The sequence below is a fragment of the Callithrix jacchus genome, chromosome 1 (assembly GCF_049354715.1).
Source record: "Callithrix jacchus isolate 240 chromosome 1, calJac240_pri, whole genome shotgun sequence".
Taxonomy (NCBI): Eukaryota; Metazoa; Chordata; class Mammalia; order Primates; family Cebidae; genus Callithrix; species Callithrix jacchus.
In genome coordinates, this window is record NC_133502.1 from 99,237,849 (window position 1) to 99,257,180 (window position 19,332).

At 38.5% G+C, this 19,332-nt stretch overlaps 1 protein-coding gene across 1 annotated transcript in view; it reads left to right on the plus strand.

Moving 5' to 3' along the window:
• Positions 1-17,393, plus strand: part of GKAP1 (G kinase anchoring protein 1) — a 96,811-nt gene extending 79,418 nt beyond the window's left edge. Inside the window, exons 10-13 of the mRNA XM_002742794.5 lie at positions 5,960-6,023; positions 14,181-14,251; positions 14,767-14,844; positions 17,070-17,393. Coding sequence (XP_002742840.1) covers positions 5,960-6,023; positions 14,181-14,251; positions 14,767-14,844; positions 17,070-17,117 — 261 coding nt within the window. The 3' untranslated portion in view covers positions 17,118-17,393. The remainder of the gene's footprint in view (positions 1-5,959; positions 6,024-14,180; positions 14,252-14,766; positions 14,845-17,069) is intronic.
• Positions 17,394-19,332: the final 1,939 nt, after the last annotated feature.

Genomic DNA, 19,332 nt, shown 5'->3' on the forward strand with positions numbered 1-19,332 from the left:
TCTTTAAGTCTGTTATTGGTGTGTAGGAATGCTTGTGATTTTTGCACATTGATTTTATATCCTGAGACTTTGCTGAAGTTGCTTATTGGTTTGAGGAGTTTTTGGGCTGAGACAATGGGGTCTTCTAGATATACTATTATGTCGTCTGCAAATAGAGATAATTTGGCTTCCTCCTTTCCTATTTGAATACTTTTTATTTCTTTTTCTTGCCTGATTGCTCTGGCTAGAACTTCCAGTACTATATTGAATAGGAGTGGTGAGAGAGGGCATCCTTGTCTAGTTCCTGATTTCAAAGGGAATGCTTCTAGTTTTTGCCCATTCAGTATAATATTGGCTGTTGGTTTGTCATAAATAGTTTTTATTATTTTGAGATACGTTCCATCGATACCGAGTTTATTGAGGGTTTTTAGCATAAAGGGCTGTTGAATTTTGTCGAATGCCTTCTCTGCGTCAATTGAGATAATCATGTGGTTTTTGGTTTTGGTTCTGTTTATGTGGTGAATTACATTTATAGACTTGCGTATGTTGAACCAGCCTTGCATCCCCGGGATGAATCGTACTTGATCATGATGGATAAGCTTTTTGATGTGCTGTTGCAATTGGTTCGCCAGTATTTTATTGAAGATTTTTGCATCTATGTTCATCATGGATATTGGCCTGAAGTTTTCTTTTCTTGTTGAGTCTCTGCCGGGTTTTGGTATCAGGGTGATGTTAGTCTCATAAAATGATTTGGGAAGGATTCCCTCCTTTTGGATTATTTGGAATAGTTTCAGAAGGAATGGTACCAGCTCCTCTTTGTGTGTCTGGTAGATTTCGGCTATGAACCCATCTGGACCCGGGCTTTTTTTGTGTGGTAGGCTCTTAATTGCTGCCTCAACTTCAGACCTTGTTATTGGTCTATTCATAGTTTTGGCTTCCTCCTGGTTTAGGCTTGGGAGGACACAAGTGTCCAGGAATTTATCCATTTCTTCCAGGTTTACTAGTTTATGTGCATAGAGTTGTTTGTAATATTCTCTGATGATGGTTTGAATTTCTGTGGAATTTGTGGTGATTTCCCCTTTATCGTTTTTTATTGCATCTATTTGGTTATTCTCTCTTTCCTTTTTTATTAATCTGGCTAGTGGTCTATTTTGTTGATCATTTCAAAAAATCAGCTCTTGGATTTATTGATTTTTTGAAGGGTTTTTCGTGTCTCTATCTCCTTCAGTTCTGCTCTGATCTTAGTTATTTCTTGTCTTCTGCTGGGTTTTGAGTTTTTTTGATCTTGTTCCTCTAGCTCTTTTAATTTTGACGATAGGGTGTCAATTTTGGATCTCTCCACTCTTCTCATGTGGGCACTTATTGCTATATATTTTCCTCTAGAGACTGCTTTAAATGTGTCCCACAGATTCTGGTATGTTGTGTCTTCATTCTCATTGGTTTTGAAGAACTTTTTTATTTCTGTCTTCATTTCATTGTTTATTCAATCAACATTAAAGATCCAGTTGTTCTGTTTCCATGAAGCTGTGCGGTTCTGAGTTATTTTCTGAATTCTGAGTTCTAACTTGATTGCACTATGGTCTGAGAGACTGTTTGTTATGATTTCAGTTGTTTTGCATTTGCTGAGGAGTGCTTTACTTCCAATTATGTGGTCAATTTTAGAGTAGGTGTGATGTGGTGCTGAGAAGAATGTATATTCTGTGGATTTTGGGTGGAGAGTTCTGTAAATGTCTATCAGAACTTGCTTGTTTGTAAATGTCTATCAGGTTTGCTTGTTCCAGGTCTGAGTTCAAGCCCTGGATATCCTTGCTAATATTCTGTTTGGTTGATCTGTCCAATATTGACAGTGGAGTGTTAAAGTCTCCCACTATTATTGTGTGGGAGTCTAAGTCTCTTTGTAAGTTGTTAAGAACTTGCCTTATATATCTGGGTGCTCCTGTATTGGGTTCATATATATTTAGGATCGTTAGCTCTTCTTGTTGTATCCATCCTTTTATCATTATGTAATGTCCTTCTTTGTCTCTTTTGATCTTTGTTGCTTTAAAGTCTATTTTATCAGAGACGACAATTGCAACTCCTGCTTTTTTTTGCTCTCCATTTGCTTGGTAAATCTTCCTTCCTCCATCCGTTTATTTTGAGCCTTTGTGTATCCTTGCATGTGAGATGGGTTTCCTGGATACAGCACACCGATGGGTTTTGGCTTTTTATCCCATTTGCCAGTCTGTGTCTTTTGATCTGTGCATTTAGCCAATTTATATTTAGGGTTAATATTGTCACGTGTGAATTTGATCCTGCCATTTTGATGCTAGCTGGCTGTTTTGCCCGTTAGTTGATGTAGATTCTTCATTATGTTGATGCTCTTTACCATTTGGTATGTTTTTGGAATGGTTGGTACTGGTTGTTCCTTTCTATGTGTAGTGCCTCTTTCAGGAGCTCTTGTAAAGCAGTCCTGGTGGTGACAAAATCTCTGAGTACTTGCTTGTTCGCAAAGTATTTTAATTTTCCTACACTTATGAAGCTCAGTTTGGCTGGATAGGAAATTCTAGGTTGAAAGTTCTTTTTTTTAAGGATGTTGAATATTGGCCCCCACTCTCTTCTGGCTTGTAGGGTTTCTGCCGAGAGATCTGCTGTGAGTCTGATGGGCTTCTCTTAGTGGGTGACCTGACCTTTCTCTCTGACTTCCCTTAGGATTTTTTTCTTCATTTCAACCCTGGTGAATATGACGATTATGTGCCTTGGGGTTGCTCTTCTTGCGGAATATCTTTGTGGTGTTCTCTGTATTTCCTGGACTTGAATATTGGCCTGCCTTGCTAGGTTTGGGAAATTTTCCTGGATAATATCCTGAAGAGTATTTTCCAGGACGAAGAGAAGGATTCATTCTCTTCATCACATTCAGGTACACCTATAAAATGTTGATTAGGTCTCTTCACATAGTCCCACATTTCTTGGAGAGTTTGCTCATTCCTTTTTGCGCTTTTTTCTCTAATGTTGGCTTCTCGTTTTATTTCATTGAGTTGGTCTTTGACTTCTAATATCCTTTCTTCTGCTTGGTCAATTTGGCTGTTGAAACTTGTGCATGCTTCACAAAGTTCTCGTATTGTGTTTTTCAGCTCTTTCGATTCACTCATATTCCTCTCTATGTTGTTTATTCTTGTTATTTCCTCAAATCTTTTTTCAAATCTCTTTTCAAGGTTCTTAGTTTCTTTGCATTGATTTAGAACATGTTCTTTTAGCTCACGGAAGTTTCTCATTACCCAGCTTCTGAAGTCTGATTCTGTCATTTCATCCCACTCATTCTCCGTCCAGCTTTGTTCCCTCACTGGTGAGGAGTTTTGTTCCTTTGTAGGAGGTGATGTGTTCTGGTTTCGAGTGTTTTCGTCCTTTTTGTGTTGGTTTCTTCCCATCTGTGTGGATTTATCCACCTGTCATTTGAGTGGTTGCTGATTTTCCAATTGGGTCTCTGAGTGGACGTCCAGATTGTTGAAGATGAAGTATTTCTGTTCCTTAGTTTTCCTTCTAACAGTCTGGCCCAATGCTGTAGGACTGCTGAGGTACACTCCAGGCCCTGCTTGCCTGTTGAACTCCTGTAGCAGCTGTGGTACTGTGAGGGTTGCTACCAGATTCTTCTTCTGCTATCTTTGTTTCTGAATAAGGCCCGCCAAATGTCAGTATGATCAGTCCTTTGTGAGGTGACTCTTTGGATATATGCGGGACAGGGAGCTGCTTGAGGAGACAGTCTGTACTTTATAGGAGCCCTATGCTGAGCTGTGAGCTCCGTTGTTCATTCAGGGCTGCTAGGCAGGTATATTTAAGTCTGCTGCAGCAGAACTCATAAAGCCCCCTTTTCTTTTTCCCTCAGGTACTCTCTCCTGGGGAGTTAGGGCTTCATTTATTAGTATCTGTTGCACTTTCCTGCCCAGCGAGGAGGCAGTCTAGTCACTGCGTGCCTGTAGTGGCTATGATGAGCTGCTGTGGGCTCCGCCCTGTTGCCGTGGGCTCTGCCCTGCTGCAGTGGGCTCTGTCTTGGTGTCGTGGGCTCTGCCCTGCTGTGGTGTGTAATTCCCTGTAGTCCTGTTTATATGGGTGTGGTTAGAACTGCAGTGGCAATGGTGGCTTGCCTCTGTAGTGGCAGACTGTCTCTGTTATGGTGGGTTGCCTCGGCAATGGCAGGCTGCATTAGCAATGGCAGAGTACCTCTGTAGGGGTCCCGTGCCTCAGTAGTGGCAGACGACCGTCCCCCACCAAGCTGTACTGTCCTGGGTTCAGCTGTGCTTGCTGTGAAACTCTCAACCCTGAGTGTTTCCAATTGCTGTTTTGTTTTTGTGGGGGTGGCACCCGCCGAACCTCTTTACCTGGCTCCCTGCCTCAGAGCTCTTTTTTTTTTTTTTAAGTTGAATGGTTGACTCTTTCCCAGGTGTTCCTGTCGCCTGCTGCAGGGGGCGCCGGTATCTGTGTGATTTCCTGTGCAGCGACCCACTGCACCGGCTCAAACCACATTGCTGCCTGGGAATCTTCTGGCCTGGCTTTCTGTTTAAGTCCCATTTAATCAGATGAATGTGCTACTCTGCCTTCTGACATCTCCAGTTGCCGGTTTAACAGGGCAACCAAACCAGTGTATTTTGTATGGAGTGTCACTGTGCTGCGGCCTCAGCTCAAACAGCCGTGCCGGCCCAAACAGCCGCACTGGCGGCCCATGGGGCTCTTACACCTGCGAATCTCCTGGTCTGTGGACAATAAAGATCCGTGTGGAAATGTGGTGTCCACTCACCCTCTGCGGATTCACTGGGAGCTGCAATCCTGAGTTTGTCCTACAGCACCATCTTGTTTTTCTATACTATGTTAAATGCATTGTTTTTTCTAGTGTATTAATGTATTACAGCTTTATAAATGATTCAGGCCTGGCCATGGTTGCACATGCCTGTAATCCCAGCACTTTAGGGGGCCAAGGCAGGTGGATCACTTGAGGTTAGGAGTTCAAGACCAGCCTGGCCAACATGTTCAAACCCCATCTCTACTAAATATACAAAAATTAGCCAGGTGTGGTGGCACACACCTGTATTCCCAGCTACTAGGGAGGTTGAGGTAAGCAAATTGCTTGAACTCGGGAGGTGAAGGTTGTGGTGAGCTGAGATTATGCCACTGCACTCCAACCTGGGTGACAGAACAGGACTCTGTCTCAAAAAATAAAAAGTAAATAAGTGATTCAGAGAGTGTTATGAGACATGTTGAATAAAGGTAGCATAGGGGTAAAATTGCCTAGAATCTGGATATTAATGTGGGAACAATCCTTCTTGCTCATAAATATGTAGTTGTATTATTTATGTAGTGTGAGAAGAAGCTAAGCCATCTGGAAAAAGAAATTAAAAAAGACTTGAAAGATACTTGGGTAAATCACTAATGCACACAAGCCAAAAAGTATAATGGTGATTAGTCAGTGAAATAACTAACAATTAGTGAATCCTCAACTGAGAAGGTATAGAACTGCCCTATAAAATTAAAGCTTAAATTTAAAAATTAATTTTTCTCAGTCACACTAGCCACATTGCTAGTGTTCTTTCAGTAGCTGTATATTGGACAGTGGCAAATACAGAGCAGATGTAGAAAGTCCTAGTATATTGCCGAACAGTACTGGTTTAGAACTGTGACTCATTTTCCTTTTGGTTTTCATTTAAATTATTTTGAATTGTATAAGGGTTATCTGAGGAAGAAAAGAAGATTCTTTAGAAAATTTAGTATTTTCCTGAGTTTTCTCCACTTTTAGCCCTCTCTTATTTAATTTTCAGTCATGTATAATATTGATATCTATTATTTTTGCCAGTCCTTTAAGTTATAGATAATTCTGAATACATTTTCCTCCATCCTTTTTCTTTTAAAAGTTATTATATCTTTAAGCAAGCCTAGAATTCAGAGCTCTGTAAGTTGACAGTAAATTATATCACTTACTTTTAAAAATACTAAATATTTTTTCTTTGACTATTAGGCAAAGTATAAGGAAGTAAAGGCAAGAAATGCACAATTACTGAAAATGCTTCAGGAAGGTGAAAGTAAGTGAATTTTATGTTTTTGTAATTAAAAGTTTATCTTAATATCTGAAGATAACTTGCAAATATGTGATTTATCAACTCAACAAAATAGTGTTTGATAACACAATAGGGTGACTATAGTTAACAATAATTTGTATATTTCAAAATGCCTAGAAGAAAAGATTTAAGTACCCTCAACACAAAGAAATGATAAATGTTTGCATTACCAGGTATCTTAAATACCTATTTGATCATTACACTTTGTATGCATGTATCAAAATATTACAGGCACCCCATAAATATTTATGATTATTATGTGCCAATAAAAAAATTGAAAAAAAGACTCAAAGTAAAAAGGTTTCTCAGAGTGATACAAGCTGGATAGCTGACCAGGCGTGGTAGCTTACACCTGTAATCCCAGCACTTTGGGAGGCCAAGGAGGGCAGAACACTTGAAGCCAGGAGTTTGAAACCAGCCTGACCAACATGGTTAATTTTTGTATTTTTAGTAGAGACCAAGGTCTTGACTAAAAATACAAAAATTAGCCATGTGTGGTGGTGCACACCTGTAATGTCAGCTACCTGGGAAACTGAGGCATGAGAATTGTTTGAACCTGGGAGGCAGAGGTTGCAGTTAGCTGAGATTGCACCACTGTCCTGCAGCCTGGGTGAGCACCATCTCCCTGGGACAGAGTACCTAGGGGAACGGGTGGCTATGGGCGCAGCTTCAGCAGACTTAAACTAAACATTCCTGTCTGCCTACTCTAAAAAGAGCAGTGGATCTCCCAGCACAGCACTTGAGCTCTGCTAAGAAGCCAACTGCCTCCTCAAACAGGTTCCTGAGCCCTGTGCCTTCTGACTGGGAGACATCTCCCAGCAGGGGTTCAGCAGACACTTCATAGAGGAGAGCTCCAGCTGGCATCTCTCTGGGAAGAAACTTCCTGAGGAAGGAACAGGCAGCAATCTTTGCTGTTCTTCGGGCTCCACTGGTGATACCCAGGCAAACAGGGTCTGGAATAGACCTCCAGAAAACTCCAGCAGACCTGCAGCAAAAGGGCCTTTTAGAAGGAAAACTAACAAACAGAAAGCAATAGCATCAACATCAACAAAAAGGATGTCCACAAAGAAACCCCATCTGAAGGTCACAAACATCAAAGACCAAAGGTAGATAAATCCATGAAGATGAGGAAAACCCAGAGCAAAAAGGCTGAAAATTCCAACAACCAGAATGCCTCTTCTCCTCCAAAGGATCACAACTTCTCACCAGCAAGGGAACAAAACTGAACAGAGAATGAGTTTGATAAATTAACAGAAGTAGGCTTCACAAGGTGGGTAATAACAAACTCTTATGAGCTAAAGGAGCATATTCTAACCTAATGCAAGGAAGCTAAGAACCTTGAAAAAAGGTTTAGAGGAATTGCTAACTAGAATAACCAGTTTAGAGAAGAACATAAATGACCTGATCAAGCTGAAAAAAACAGCATGAGAACTTCATGATGCATACACAAGTATCAATAGCCAAATCAATTAAGTGGAAGAAAGGATATCAGAGATTGAAGATCAACTTAATGAAATAAAGCATGAAGACAAGACTAAGGAAAAAATAATGAAAAGGAACCAACAAAGCCTCCCAGAAATATGGGACTCTGAAAAGACCAAAGATTGTTGTGATGGGGAGAATGGAACCAAGTGGGAAAACACTCTTGAGGATATTATCCAAGAGAACTTCCCCAACCTAGCAAGACAGGCCAACATTCAAATTCAGGAAATACAGAGAACAGCAGAGATGCTCCTTGAGAAGAGCAACCTCAAGACATATAAGCTTCAGATTCATCAAGGTTGAAATGAAGGAAAAAATGTTAAGGGCATCCAGAGAGAAAGGTCGGGTTACTCACCAAGGGAAGCCCGTCAGACTAACCGTGGATCTGTCTGCAGAAACCCTAGAAGTCAGAAGAGAGTGGGGGCCAATAGTCAACATTCTTTAAGAATTTTCAACCCAGAATGTCACATCCAGCAAACTAAGCTCCATAATTGAAGGAGAAATAAAATCATTTACATAGAAGCAAATGCTGAGATATTTTGTCACCAGTAGGCCTGCCTTATAAGAGCTCCTAAAGGAAGCACTAAATATGGAGAGGAAAAACTGGTACCAGCCACTGCAAAAACATACCAAATTGTAAAGACCACAGACACTATGAAGAAACTGCATCAACTAACAGACAAATTAACCAGCTAGTATCATAATGACAGGATCAAATTCACACCTAACAATATTAACCTTAAATGTAAATAGGCTAACTGCCCCAGTTAAAAGACACAAACTGGCAAATTGGATAAAGAGTCATGACCCATCAGCATGCTGTGTTCAGGAGACCCATCGCATGTGCAAAGACACACATAGGCTCAAAATAAAGGGATACAGGAATATTTACCAAGCAAATGGAAAGCAAAAAACAACAACATAGGGGTTGCAATTCTAGGCTCTGGTAAAACAGACTTTAAACCAACAAAGATTGAAAAAGACAAAGAAAGGCATTACATAATAGTGAAGGGATCAATACAGCAAGAAGAGCTAACTATCCTAAATATATATGCACCCAGTACACAAGCAACCAGATTCATAAAGCAAGTTCTTACAGTCCTACAAAGAGACTTAGACTCCCACACAATAATAGTGGGAGACTTCAACACCCCACTGTCAATATTAGACAGATCAACGAGACAGAAAATTAACAAGGATATCTAGGACTTGAACTCAGTTCTGGACCAAGCGGACCTAATAGACATCTACAGAATTTTCCACCCCAAATCAACAGAATATACATTTGTCTCAGCACCACATTGCACTTATTCCAAAATTGACCACATAATTAGAAGTAAAACACTCCTCAGCAAATGCGAAAGAATGGAAATTATAACAAACAGTCTCTCAGACCACAGTGGAATCAAATTAGAACTCAGGATTAAGAAACTCACTCAAAACTGCATAACTAAATGGAAACTGAGCAACATGCTCCTGGGAAAATAAACTAAGGCAAAAATCAAGAAATTATTTGAAACAAATGAGAACAAAAACACAATGTGCCAGAATCCCTGGGATACAGCTAAAGCAGTATTGAGAGGGAAATTTATAGCACTAAATGCCCACAGGAGAAAGCAGGAAAGATCTAAAATCGACACCCTAACATCACAACTAAAAGAACTAGAGAAGCAAGAGCAAACAAATTCAAAATATAGCAGAACACAAGAAATAACTAAGATCAGAGCAGAACTGAAGGAGATAAGAGACACAAAAAAAACCCTTCAAAAAATCAGTGAATCCAGGAGCTGGTTTTTTGAAACTATTAACAAAATAGATAGACTGCTGGCCAGACTGATAAAGAGGAAAAGACAGCTGAATCAAATAAATGCAATAAAAAATATTAAAAGGGATATCACCATTGATCCCTCAGAAATACAGACTACCATCATATAATACTATAAACCCCTCTCCACACATACACACACAAACAGAAAATCTGGAAGAAATGGATAAATTCCTGGACACATACACTCCCAAGACTAAACCAGGAAGAAGTCAAATCCCTGAATTAGACCAATAACAAGTGCTGAAATTGATGCATTAACTAATAGTCTACCAACCAAAAAGCCCAGGACTAGATGGATTTACAGCCAAATTCTACCAGAGGTGCAAAGAGGAGCTGGTACTATTCCTTCTGAAACTAATCTAAACAATAGAAAAAGAGGGTCTCCTCCCTAATTCATTTTATGAGGCCAGCATCATCCTGATACCCAAACCTAGCAAAGACACAACAAAAAAAGAAAATTTCAGGCCAATATCCCTGATGAACATTGATGCAAAAATCTTCAATAAAATGCTGGCAAACTGAATCCAGCAGCACATTAAAATCCACCACAATGAAGTCGGCTTCATCCTTGGGATACAAGACTGATTCAACATATGCATATCAGTGAATGTAATTCATCACATAAACAGAACCAGTGACAAAAACCACATGATTATCTCAATAGATGCAGAAAAGGACTTCAATAAAATTCAACACCCTTCATGCTAAAAACTCAATAACCTAGATATTGATGGAATGTATCTCAAAATAATAAGAGCTATTTAAGACAAACCCACAGCCAATATCATACTGAATGGGCAAATGCTGGAAGCATTCCTTTTGAAAACTGGTACCAGATAAGGATGCCCTCTCTCATCACTCCTATTCAACATAGTACTGGAAGTTCTGGCCAGGGCAATCTGGCAAGAGAAAGAAATAAAGCATGTTCAAATAGGAAGAGAGAAAGTCAAATTATCTCTCTTTGCAGATCACATGATTGTATATTTAGAAAACCCAATCATCTCACCCCAAAATCTCCTTAAGCTGATAAGTAACTTGAGCAAAGTCTCAGGATACAAAATCAATGTGCAAATATCACAAGCATTCCTATACACCAGTAACAGAGAGCCAAGTCATGAGTGAACTCCCATTCACAATTGCTGCAAAGAGAATAAAATACCTAGGAATACAACTTAAGAGGGATGTAAAGGATCTCTGCAAGGAGAACTATATAAACCACTGCTCAAGGAAATCAGAGAGGATACAAACAAATGAAAAAAATTCCATGCTCATGGATAGGAATAATCAGTATCGTGAAAATGGCCATACTGCCCAAAGTAATTTATAAATTTAATGCTATTCCCACCAAGCTACCATTGACTTTCTTAACAGAATTAGAAAAAAACTACTTTAAATTTCATATGGAACCATAAAAGAGCCCGCATTGCGAAGGCAATCCTAAGCAAAAAGAACAAAGCTGAAGCCATTATGTTATCTGACTTCAAACTATACTACAAGGCTACAGTAACCAAAACAGCATGGTACTGGTACCAAAACAGATATATAGACCAATGGAACAGAACAGAGGCCTCAGAAGTAATGCCACACATCTACAACCATCTGATCTTTGACAAACCTGACAAAAATAACCAATGGGGAAAGGATTCCCTATTTAATAAATGGTGTTGGGAAAACTGGCTAGCCAAATGTAGAAAGCTGAAACTGGACCCCTTCCTTACACCTTATACAAAAATTAACTCAAGATGGATTAAAGACTTAAATGTAAGACCTAAAACCATAAAAACCTTACAAGAAAACCTATGCAATACCATTCAGGACGTAGGCAGAGGCAAAGAGTTCATGACTAAAACACCAAAAGCAATGGCAACAAAAGCCAAAATAGACAAATTGTATCTAATTAAACTAAAGAGCTTCTGCACAGCAAAAGAAACTATCATCAGAGTGAACAGGCAGCTTACAGAATGGGAGAAAATATTTGCAATCTATTCATTTCATAAAGGACTAAATATTCAGAATCTACAAGAAACTTAAATTTACAAGAAAAAAACAACCCCATCAAAAAGAGGGTGAAGGATTTGAACAGACACTTCTCAAAAGAAGATGTTATGCAGCCAACAAACATATGAAAAAAGGCTCCTCATCACTGGTCATTAGAGAAATACAAATCAAAACCACAATGAGATACTGTCTCACACCACTTAGAATGGTGATCATTAAAAAGTCAGGAAACAACAGATGCTGGAAAGGATATGGAGAAATAGGAACGCTTTTACATTGTTGGTGAGAGTGTAAATTAGTTCAAACCTTGTGGAAGACAGTGTGGCAATTCCTCAAGGATCTAGAACCAGAAATACCATTTGACCCAGCAGTCCCATTACTGGGTATATATACCCATTCTACTATAAAGACATATGTACACGAATGTTTGCAGCACTGTTCACAACAGCAAAGATTGGAATCAACCCAAATGCCCATCAGTGATAGTCTGGATAAAGAAAATGTGGCACATATACACCATGGAATACTATGCAGCCATAAAAAGGGATGCATTCATGTCCTTTACAAGGACATGGATGAAGCTGGAAACCATCATTCTCAGCAAACTAACACAAGAACAGAAAACCAAACACCTCATAAGTGGGTGTCGAACAATGAGAACACATGAACACAGGCTGGGGAACATCACATACCAGGGCATGTCAGCAGGGAGGGCCTGGGGGAGGGATAGCATTAGGAGAAATACCTAATGTAGATGACCAGTTGATGGGTACAGTAAGCCGCTATGGCACGTGTTATATTAACAAACCTGCACATTCTGCACATCTATTCCAGAACTTAAAGTATAATTTTAAAAAAAGATGGGAAACGAATAAAAACAGTAACACAGTTTTACACATGTTAAAATGGTTAAATACATAAATATTACATAAATATGGTGCTTTACCTTGAAAAAAACCTGAAGCTTGCTTGTGGGGAGTAGGTCTTGGAAGGGTTGCAGGTTGTGTGTTACTGTTTCATGATGGAAGGATTGAAAGTTGGGCCCCTAACATAGTGAACCAAGGTAGCTGGTAGATATTCAGGGAGTACATGTGGGTGTGGTTTTCTCTGTTCATAAAATTGTACTTAAGTGGATTGAAAATGTGTTATGTTCAAGTTGTTACCTAATACGTCAACCTCATTGAAACAAATTTGTGTTTTCAAAACAAGGATTATAGGAGAACTGGCTATAATTGAAATATTACATAGTTATTAAAAATCACTAGTTTTTAGCAAGTGCTTATAATCCTGGGAATGGAGGAATAGAAAGCATAATTTGTAAAAGTTGCCTAGTTGATTCTTGAGAGACTGAATTGATTCTTGATAGGGTGTTTCATCTTATTGAGCGTCATATTAAACATGAAAATAAATTTGAACTACAATCTTACATTGGCAGAGCTGTGTATCATATCATATCAGTACTTACATATTTCAACATTTCCTCTTTTGCTAATTTTATTACGGTTTTACCTCTTTAGTCTCTCCTACTTTGTTTTTAGAGGGGGGAGTTAGTTTTTCATACATTAGCCATTACCATGAATTAAGGACGTTCTTGCCATGTGAAAATTTCTGAAGCTTAGTAAGCATAGGGCCAAAATATAGATATCTTGCTTCTCCTGAGAGAGAAGCTTCTAGACAAATGAATAGTTCTAAGAGACCACACATGTCATACGATCATTTGTGATCATGAGCTACATTTAGTTGACAGTGCTTTATTGGTATGAAAAGTCAAAGAATAATTTTATTGGCATTATAGTCTGCTCACCCCAACAATTCAACAAAAAAACACTACATTGTTTTTATAGTTTGTTTGTTTTGAGACCAGTCTCACTCTGTCACCCTGGCTGGAGTGCAGTGACACGATCTTGGCTTACTGCAACCTCTGCCTCATGGGTTCAAGCGTTTCTCCTGTCTCAGCCTCGCGAGTAGCTGGGATTACAGGCATGCGCCACCATGCCCAGCTAATTTTTGTATTTTTAGCAGAGACAGAGTTTCGCCATATTGACTAGGCTAGTCTTGAACCCGACCTTAGGTGATCTGCCCACCTTGGCCTCTCAAAGTGCTAGGATTACAGGTGTGAGCTACCAAGATTGTTTTTAAAATCTTGCTTTAAGATTTTTCAAGGTATTTAAAGTTTTTGCCATATGTGAAATGTATTTATTTTCTTGTATACTTCTCCTAGAGAAGATTAAAAATTAATCATGGGTCATATTTGTGCAATTTAAAAAATGTATGTATTTTTTATTTGACAGAGTCTTGCTGTGTCACCCAGGCTGGAGTGCAGTGGCACAATCTCGGCTCATAGCAACCACCACCTCCCCAGTTCAAGGGATTCTTATGCCTCTGCCTCCCAAGTAGCTGGGATTATAGGCATGTGCCACCACACTTGGCTAATTTTTGTATGATATTTTTTAGTAGAGATGGGATTTCACCATGTTGGCCAGGCTGGTCTCCAACTCCTGGCTTCAAGTGATCTGCCCACCTTAGCCTCCCAAAGTGCTGGGATTACAGGCATGAGCCACCACGCCTAGCAATAAATATTTTAACACTATAGAAAATGTAAAATTTCTAAGAAAAAATGCTGTGGTGATAATGATCAGAGTTTACCGGTGAAAATGTAAAACAAACAAAAATTTACCAATGAAAAGTAAGAGCTATACAAGGTCAAGAAGTACATTCTTTAAGTAAGACAAGAAATCATTGTTCTGATTGCACTGCTATGTCTTAGTTCTCTGAAGTATTGTTTTCAACTGCTGTTTTTCTTTTTTTGTCAGTGAAAGATAAGGCAGAAATACTTCTGCAAGTTGATGAATCACAAAGTATCAAGAATGAGCTCACTATTCAGGTGAGAAACTGTGGAGTATATATGACTGGTTTTCTTAAGCTGTCTCTAGTCTTGAATTATTAAACTTGACTAAACAAATATAGCCCATCAATACTGTAAGAAAGTGGTATAAATTATACTTTATTATTATATGATAGCACATAAATGAAGATTCTGCTTATAGCACTAAAAGAGGTAGATATGTCCTTCTCCCTGAAGAATGGGGGACAATAAGGTTGTATTTTAATGAACTGTGACTGTAGAGACAGAAAGGGCAGATAGAACTTACTCTATATCCGGGCTTGATTTTTCCTCCCTTCACATCCTTATTGTCTTCTTCTCTCAGGACAGTCAGTTTGCCCCATCTTTAATATAGAGCTGTGTAAAATACCAAATGGAAATTATGGGGAGAGTTTCTTCTCTGCTGCTTATCCATTTAGTTGTCAAAAACCTATCGTTGTGAATATGTTAAGAAGTAGCGTATTTGCCAAAAAAGACCCAAAAATGTCTTTTTATGATTGAATATTTGGTTATAGGTGACTTCACTTCATGCTGCATTAGAACAAGAAAGATCTAAAGTGAAAGTATTACAAGCAGAATTAGCCAAATACCAGGTATGCTTTTATAATTTAGAAGTGTTTTTATCACAAATAATACATTTGGAGTAGATACTGTGTGGGAATAAATGCAGTATTTTATTCTTAGGCCAAAACTTACTCACAAATATATTGACAATTTTGTTATTGGTCATATAATTTACAATTTAGAAGATGTTAAAGTTATTCTAGATAGTGGTATATACAGCAATAACTAGCATAATTTAGGAAAATCCTTGGTAATACATAGATACAGCATACATACCATTGAATCATATTGGGGATAGGTACAAAAGGACAGTTGTCTTGTTTATAAGGTTGATCACTTGGATACAGTGATACCTCCTAGATAGCTCCATTGTAAATATATATTTTTCCCCTTTGTAATTAACATGTGAGGTGATACTTTGAGATTGTATGAATATCCTTTTCATCCAGTGGCTTTAGCATCCTTTTTTGTTTTTTGTTTTTTGTTTTGGTGATTGCAAAATAGTGATTTTCTAACTCTTACCATTTCTTCTGCATTTATAAGCTAGCATTCAGCATTTTGTTCCTGGATGAAGCAATTAAAAATACCACTGCTTTGTTTCTGTCTCTTTCTCTCTGTCTCTCTCTCTCTCTCTCTCTCTCTGTGTGTGTGTGTGTGTAATATATATTTATGTGTATATATGTGTTTCAAAATTATATAAAATACATTAACTGGGATCATAGCCAAAAAAGCTCAAAAGCCACTAATGTGGAGAACATAGCAGTTGATTAGCCCTGGCTTTAAATTTTAATCAGTCCAGGAAAGAGAATTCCCTTTACCTGAGAGACCTTGAAAATAATTCTTGTGTGTGTGTTGTTTTGGATTTTTAAGAAATCCCATCAAGAAGCATGGTAGGAGTTTAGGGGGGTATCTACTTCAAAAAATATTTTTGCTAAATTTATTTTAATTTTTCTGCTACCAGGAAATAAATCTTGTTTTTAATATATATCATTACACATCTTATGTTCCGAAAAATCTATTCATACTCTTTTTCTCTGAATAAATCTTGGGATAATTTTTATATGGTCAGAAGTGAATGACAGCATTATTATACTTCAGTATTATTTCATTTTGTTTTATAATGTTGTTGTAGAAATGTTTTTGACTCCGAGAGAGAGGTGATAGTCAGAAAAACAGTAAAAGAAATGAAGAGAAGCTGCTATCATTATCAAATGAGTTTGGGCTTGCCCATAATACAACTACCTCTCTTTAAGAAATGCACTTGCACAGAGAAAGTAGTTCCCAAACTTGGCTGATCATTGGCATCAGTTGGAAACTTTGAATTACAGATTGTTATCCAATTAAATAGGTGTGGGACAAAGCCTAGATGTCAGAATTCTAAAAATATTACTACTTAAGTGATTCTGATGATCAGCTAAGTTTAGATACCATTGCCAAAGTTTATAAAATGGGAAAAACTATGCATACAACTATTATAAGGTAAATATATCAAACAATTATTTATGGTTAAGTTGAAGGGGGATAGAATAGCTATTGATGATTTTAATTTTCTTCTTTTTATATTTATACTTTCCATATTTTTACAAATGAGTATTTGCTTTTTAAATCAGAATAAACAGAAGATGTTATGCTTATGTTAAAATAGTTATGTAAAACTCTTCTTGTCGTTTATGCTGCCTTTCCTTTTCCTTGGCTCAAGTCAAATACCATAAGTGATGTTTCATATGGAACAGATTAAATACATATTATATATGCAACTGAGCAATATGAAAAGCCCAACCTAGTTTTCAGTCCACTAATGAACAAAATCAAATTTCTACTGCTAGTATGAGCAACACTAAACAGAACTTGAATTATAAATTGAATTACCCAAAAGGTAATGAACTGAATTAGTAAATTTTCTGATCATATGGAACAAATTAAGTGTATGGTTTCTTTTAGTATTGATCAAAAACTATTTTTTTAAAAAATTCTGGAACAGTCAAAATGAGCTCTATAAAAATAAGATACCGGTAATCTTACCTAAGGCAAGACTTACTCAAATAGAAGTAACTTTTCAAAAACCGACTTAAACCATTTATAAAAATAACCATATTAAAATAATTTAGTGGTGTGTAGACTCAAATTTACAACAAAATCAAAAAAGAAACTGCTTCCTTCTCATGCCCCAAAATGCCTTTGGTCTATATTCTTAAAATGAAATGGCCCCAAAATGGTGTGTCCTAAATAATTTGCTCTATTTTTTTTTTTACAGGGTGGCAGAAAAGGGAAAAGAAACTCTGAATCTGACCAGTGTAGGTGATTACATTAGCCTTTGAAGTCAACACAAAGTTTAAAACTTTCAAGATTTTGCAAAATTGTATATATTTAATGCTGTGCAACTGCTAAACTATGCAGTTTTGTTGAAGGAACTAAAAGCAACTAGCTCACTAACAGTCTATAATTTTATTTCTTTTGGCTTAAAGTGAAAAAGAAGAAATAGAGAATTCCAGCAGAAGTCAGTGGTTATTGTTTACTATCCACTTCTTATCACTTTAGTTTTTCATCAGTCAATAAAGTTAATTTACTCTTCCACTAATATGTTTGATATGTTAAGTTTCAGAAATGTGAAAGTATTTTTGCTTACAGCACAGCCTATCAGTTAGGTGAGTATTTTCTCAGCACTTTCTGCACACTAAATCCTACAGGACATGCAAGATGAAATATGGGGGAAATAGAAGGTGAGAGTGGATAGGCCAGGTGTGGTGGCTAACACCTATAATCCCAGCACTTTGGGAGGCCGAGGTGAGCAGATCACTGGAGGCCAGGAGTCTGAGACCAGCCTGGCCAATATGGCAAAACCCCATATCTACTAAAAATACAGAAATTAGCCTGGCATGCTGGTACACACGTGTAATCCAGCTACTCAGGAGGCTGAGGCAGGAGAATCGCTTGAACCTGGGAGGCAGAGGTTGCAGTGAGCTGGGCGACACTGAGAGACCCTGTCTCAAAAAAAAGAAAAAAGGGGAGGTGGGTAAAACGAGCAAAAAATAATTACCATAGATATGAGTGTGAAGTCGCACTGTTTGGATATTGAGAAAACTTGCATGAGATAGTTTTTAGAGGATAGATACTTTTTCTGTAAATTTGTTGACAGGCATTCCAGGCAGACAGAATGAAGAACAGTCTGTAGGCTGGTAATGGTGGCTCATTCCTGTAATCCCAGCACTTTGGGAGGCAGAGGTACGAGGAGTGCTTGAGCCCAGGAGTTTGAGACCAGCCTGTGCAACATAGTGAGACCCTGTCTCTTAAAAAAAAAAAAAAAAAAAAAAGCCAGGTGTGGTGGCACATGCCTGTAGCCCCAGCTACTCAGGAGGCTGAGGTGAGAGGATTACTTGAGTCTGGGAGGTCAAGGCTGCAGTAACCTGTGATCTTACCACTGCGTCCTGGAAGACAAAGGAATTAGGGCTAGGGCACACCTGCAATTCCAGCACTTTGGGAGGCTGAGGTGAATAGATTTCTTGAGCCCAGGAGTTTGTAACCAGCCTAAGCAACATGGTGAAACCCTTTCTCTATAAAAATAATAAGTCTATGAATGCTTTCACCATAAGGGCTGGGAATAGAAAGAGTACTGATAGCTGGGTTTGGTGGCTCATACCTGTAGGAAACTCATACACTTTAGGAAACTGAGGTGGAAGGATCACGAGCCCAGGAGTTTGAGACCAGCCTGGGCAACATAGTGAGAACCCATCCCTACAAAAAATTTTTGAAATCAGCCAGGTGTGGTGACATGTGCCTGGGGTCCTTGCTACTTCAGAGGCTGAGGTAGGAGGATTGCTTGAGCTCAGAAGGTTGAGGCTGCGGTGAGCCATGATTGCAACACTGCACTTCAGCCTGGGCAACAGAGCAAGACCTTGTCTTTAAAAAAAAAAAAAAAAAAAGCATTGGTGTGTAGGAGGAATAAATGAGAGATTTTTTTCACTGGGCTAATCAATTGCTAGAATAATTAGTAGTTTGTGGGATTCAGTTGCTTTTAGTAGAGGCAGTAAAATGCAATTATGATTTATTAAAATACTGGATTGTAGGGTGGGTGCAGTGGCTCACACATGTAATCCCAACACTTTGAGAGGCTGAGGCAGGTGGATCACCTGAGGCCAGGAGTTCCAGACCAGCCTGGGCAACATGGTGAAATCCTGTCTCTCCTAAATATACAAAAATTAGCTAGTCGTGGTGGTGCATGCCTGTAGTCCCAGCTACTGAGGAGGCTGAGGCACAAGAATTGCTTGAACACTGGAGGTGGAGGTTGCAGTGAACTGAAATCACATCACTGCATGCTAGCCTGGGTGACAGAGCAAGACTGTCTCAAAAAAATAAAAATATAATTTTGTATGTGTGGTAACAAAGATGAACACATAAATGCTGGTCTTCAATGGAACAGAATAGGTAACTCAGAAATAAGGCCACACACCTCCAACTATCTGATATTCAACAAACATTACAAAAATAAGAAATGGGGGAAGGATTCCCTATTTAATAAA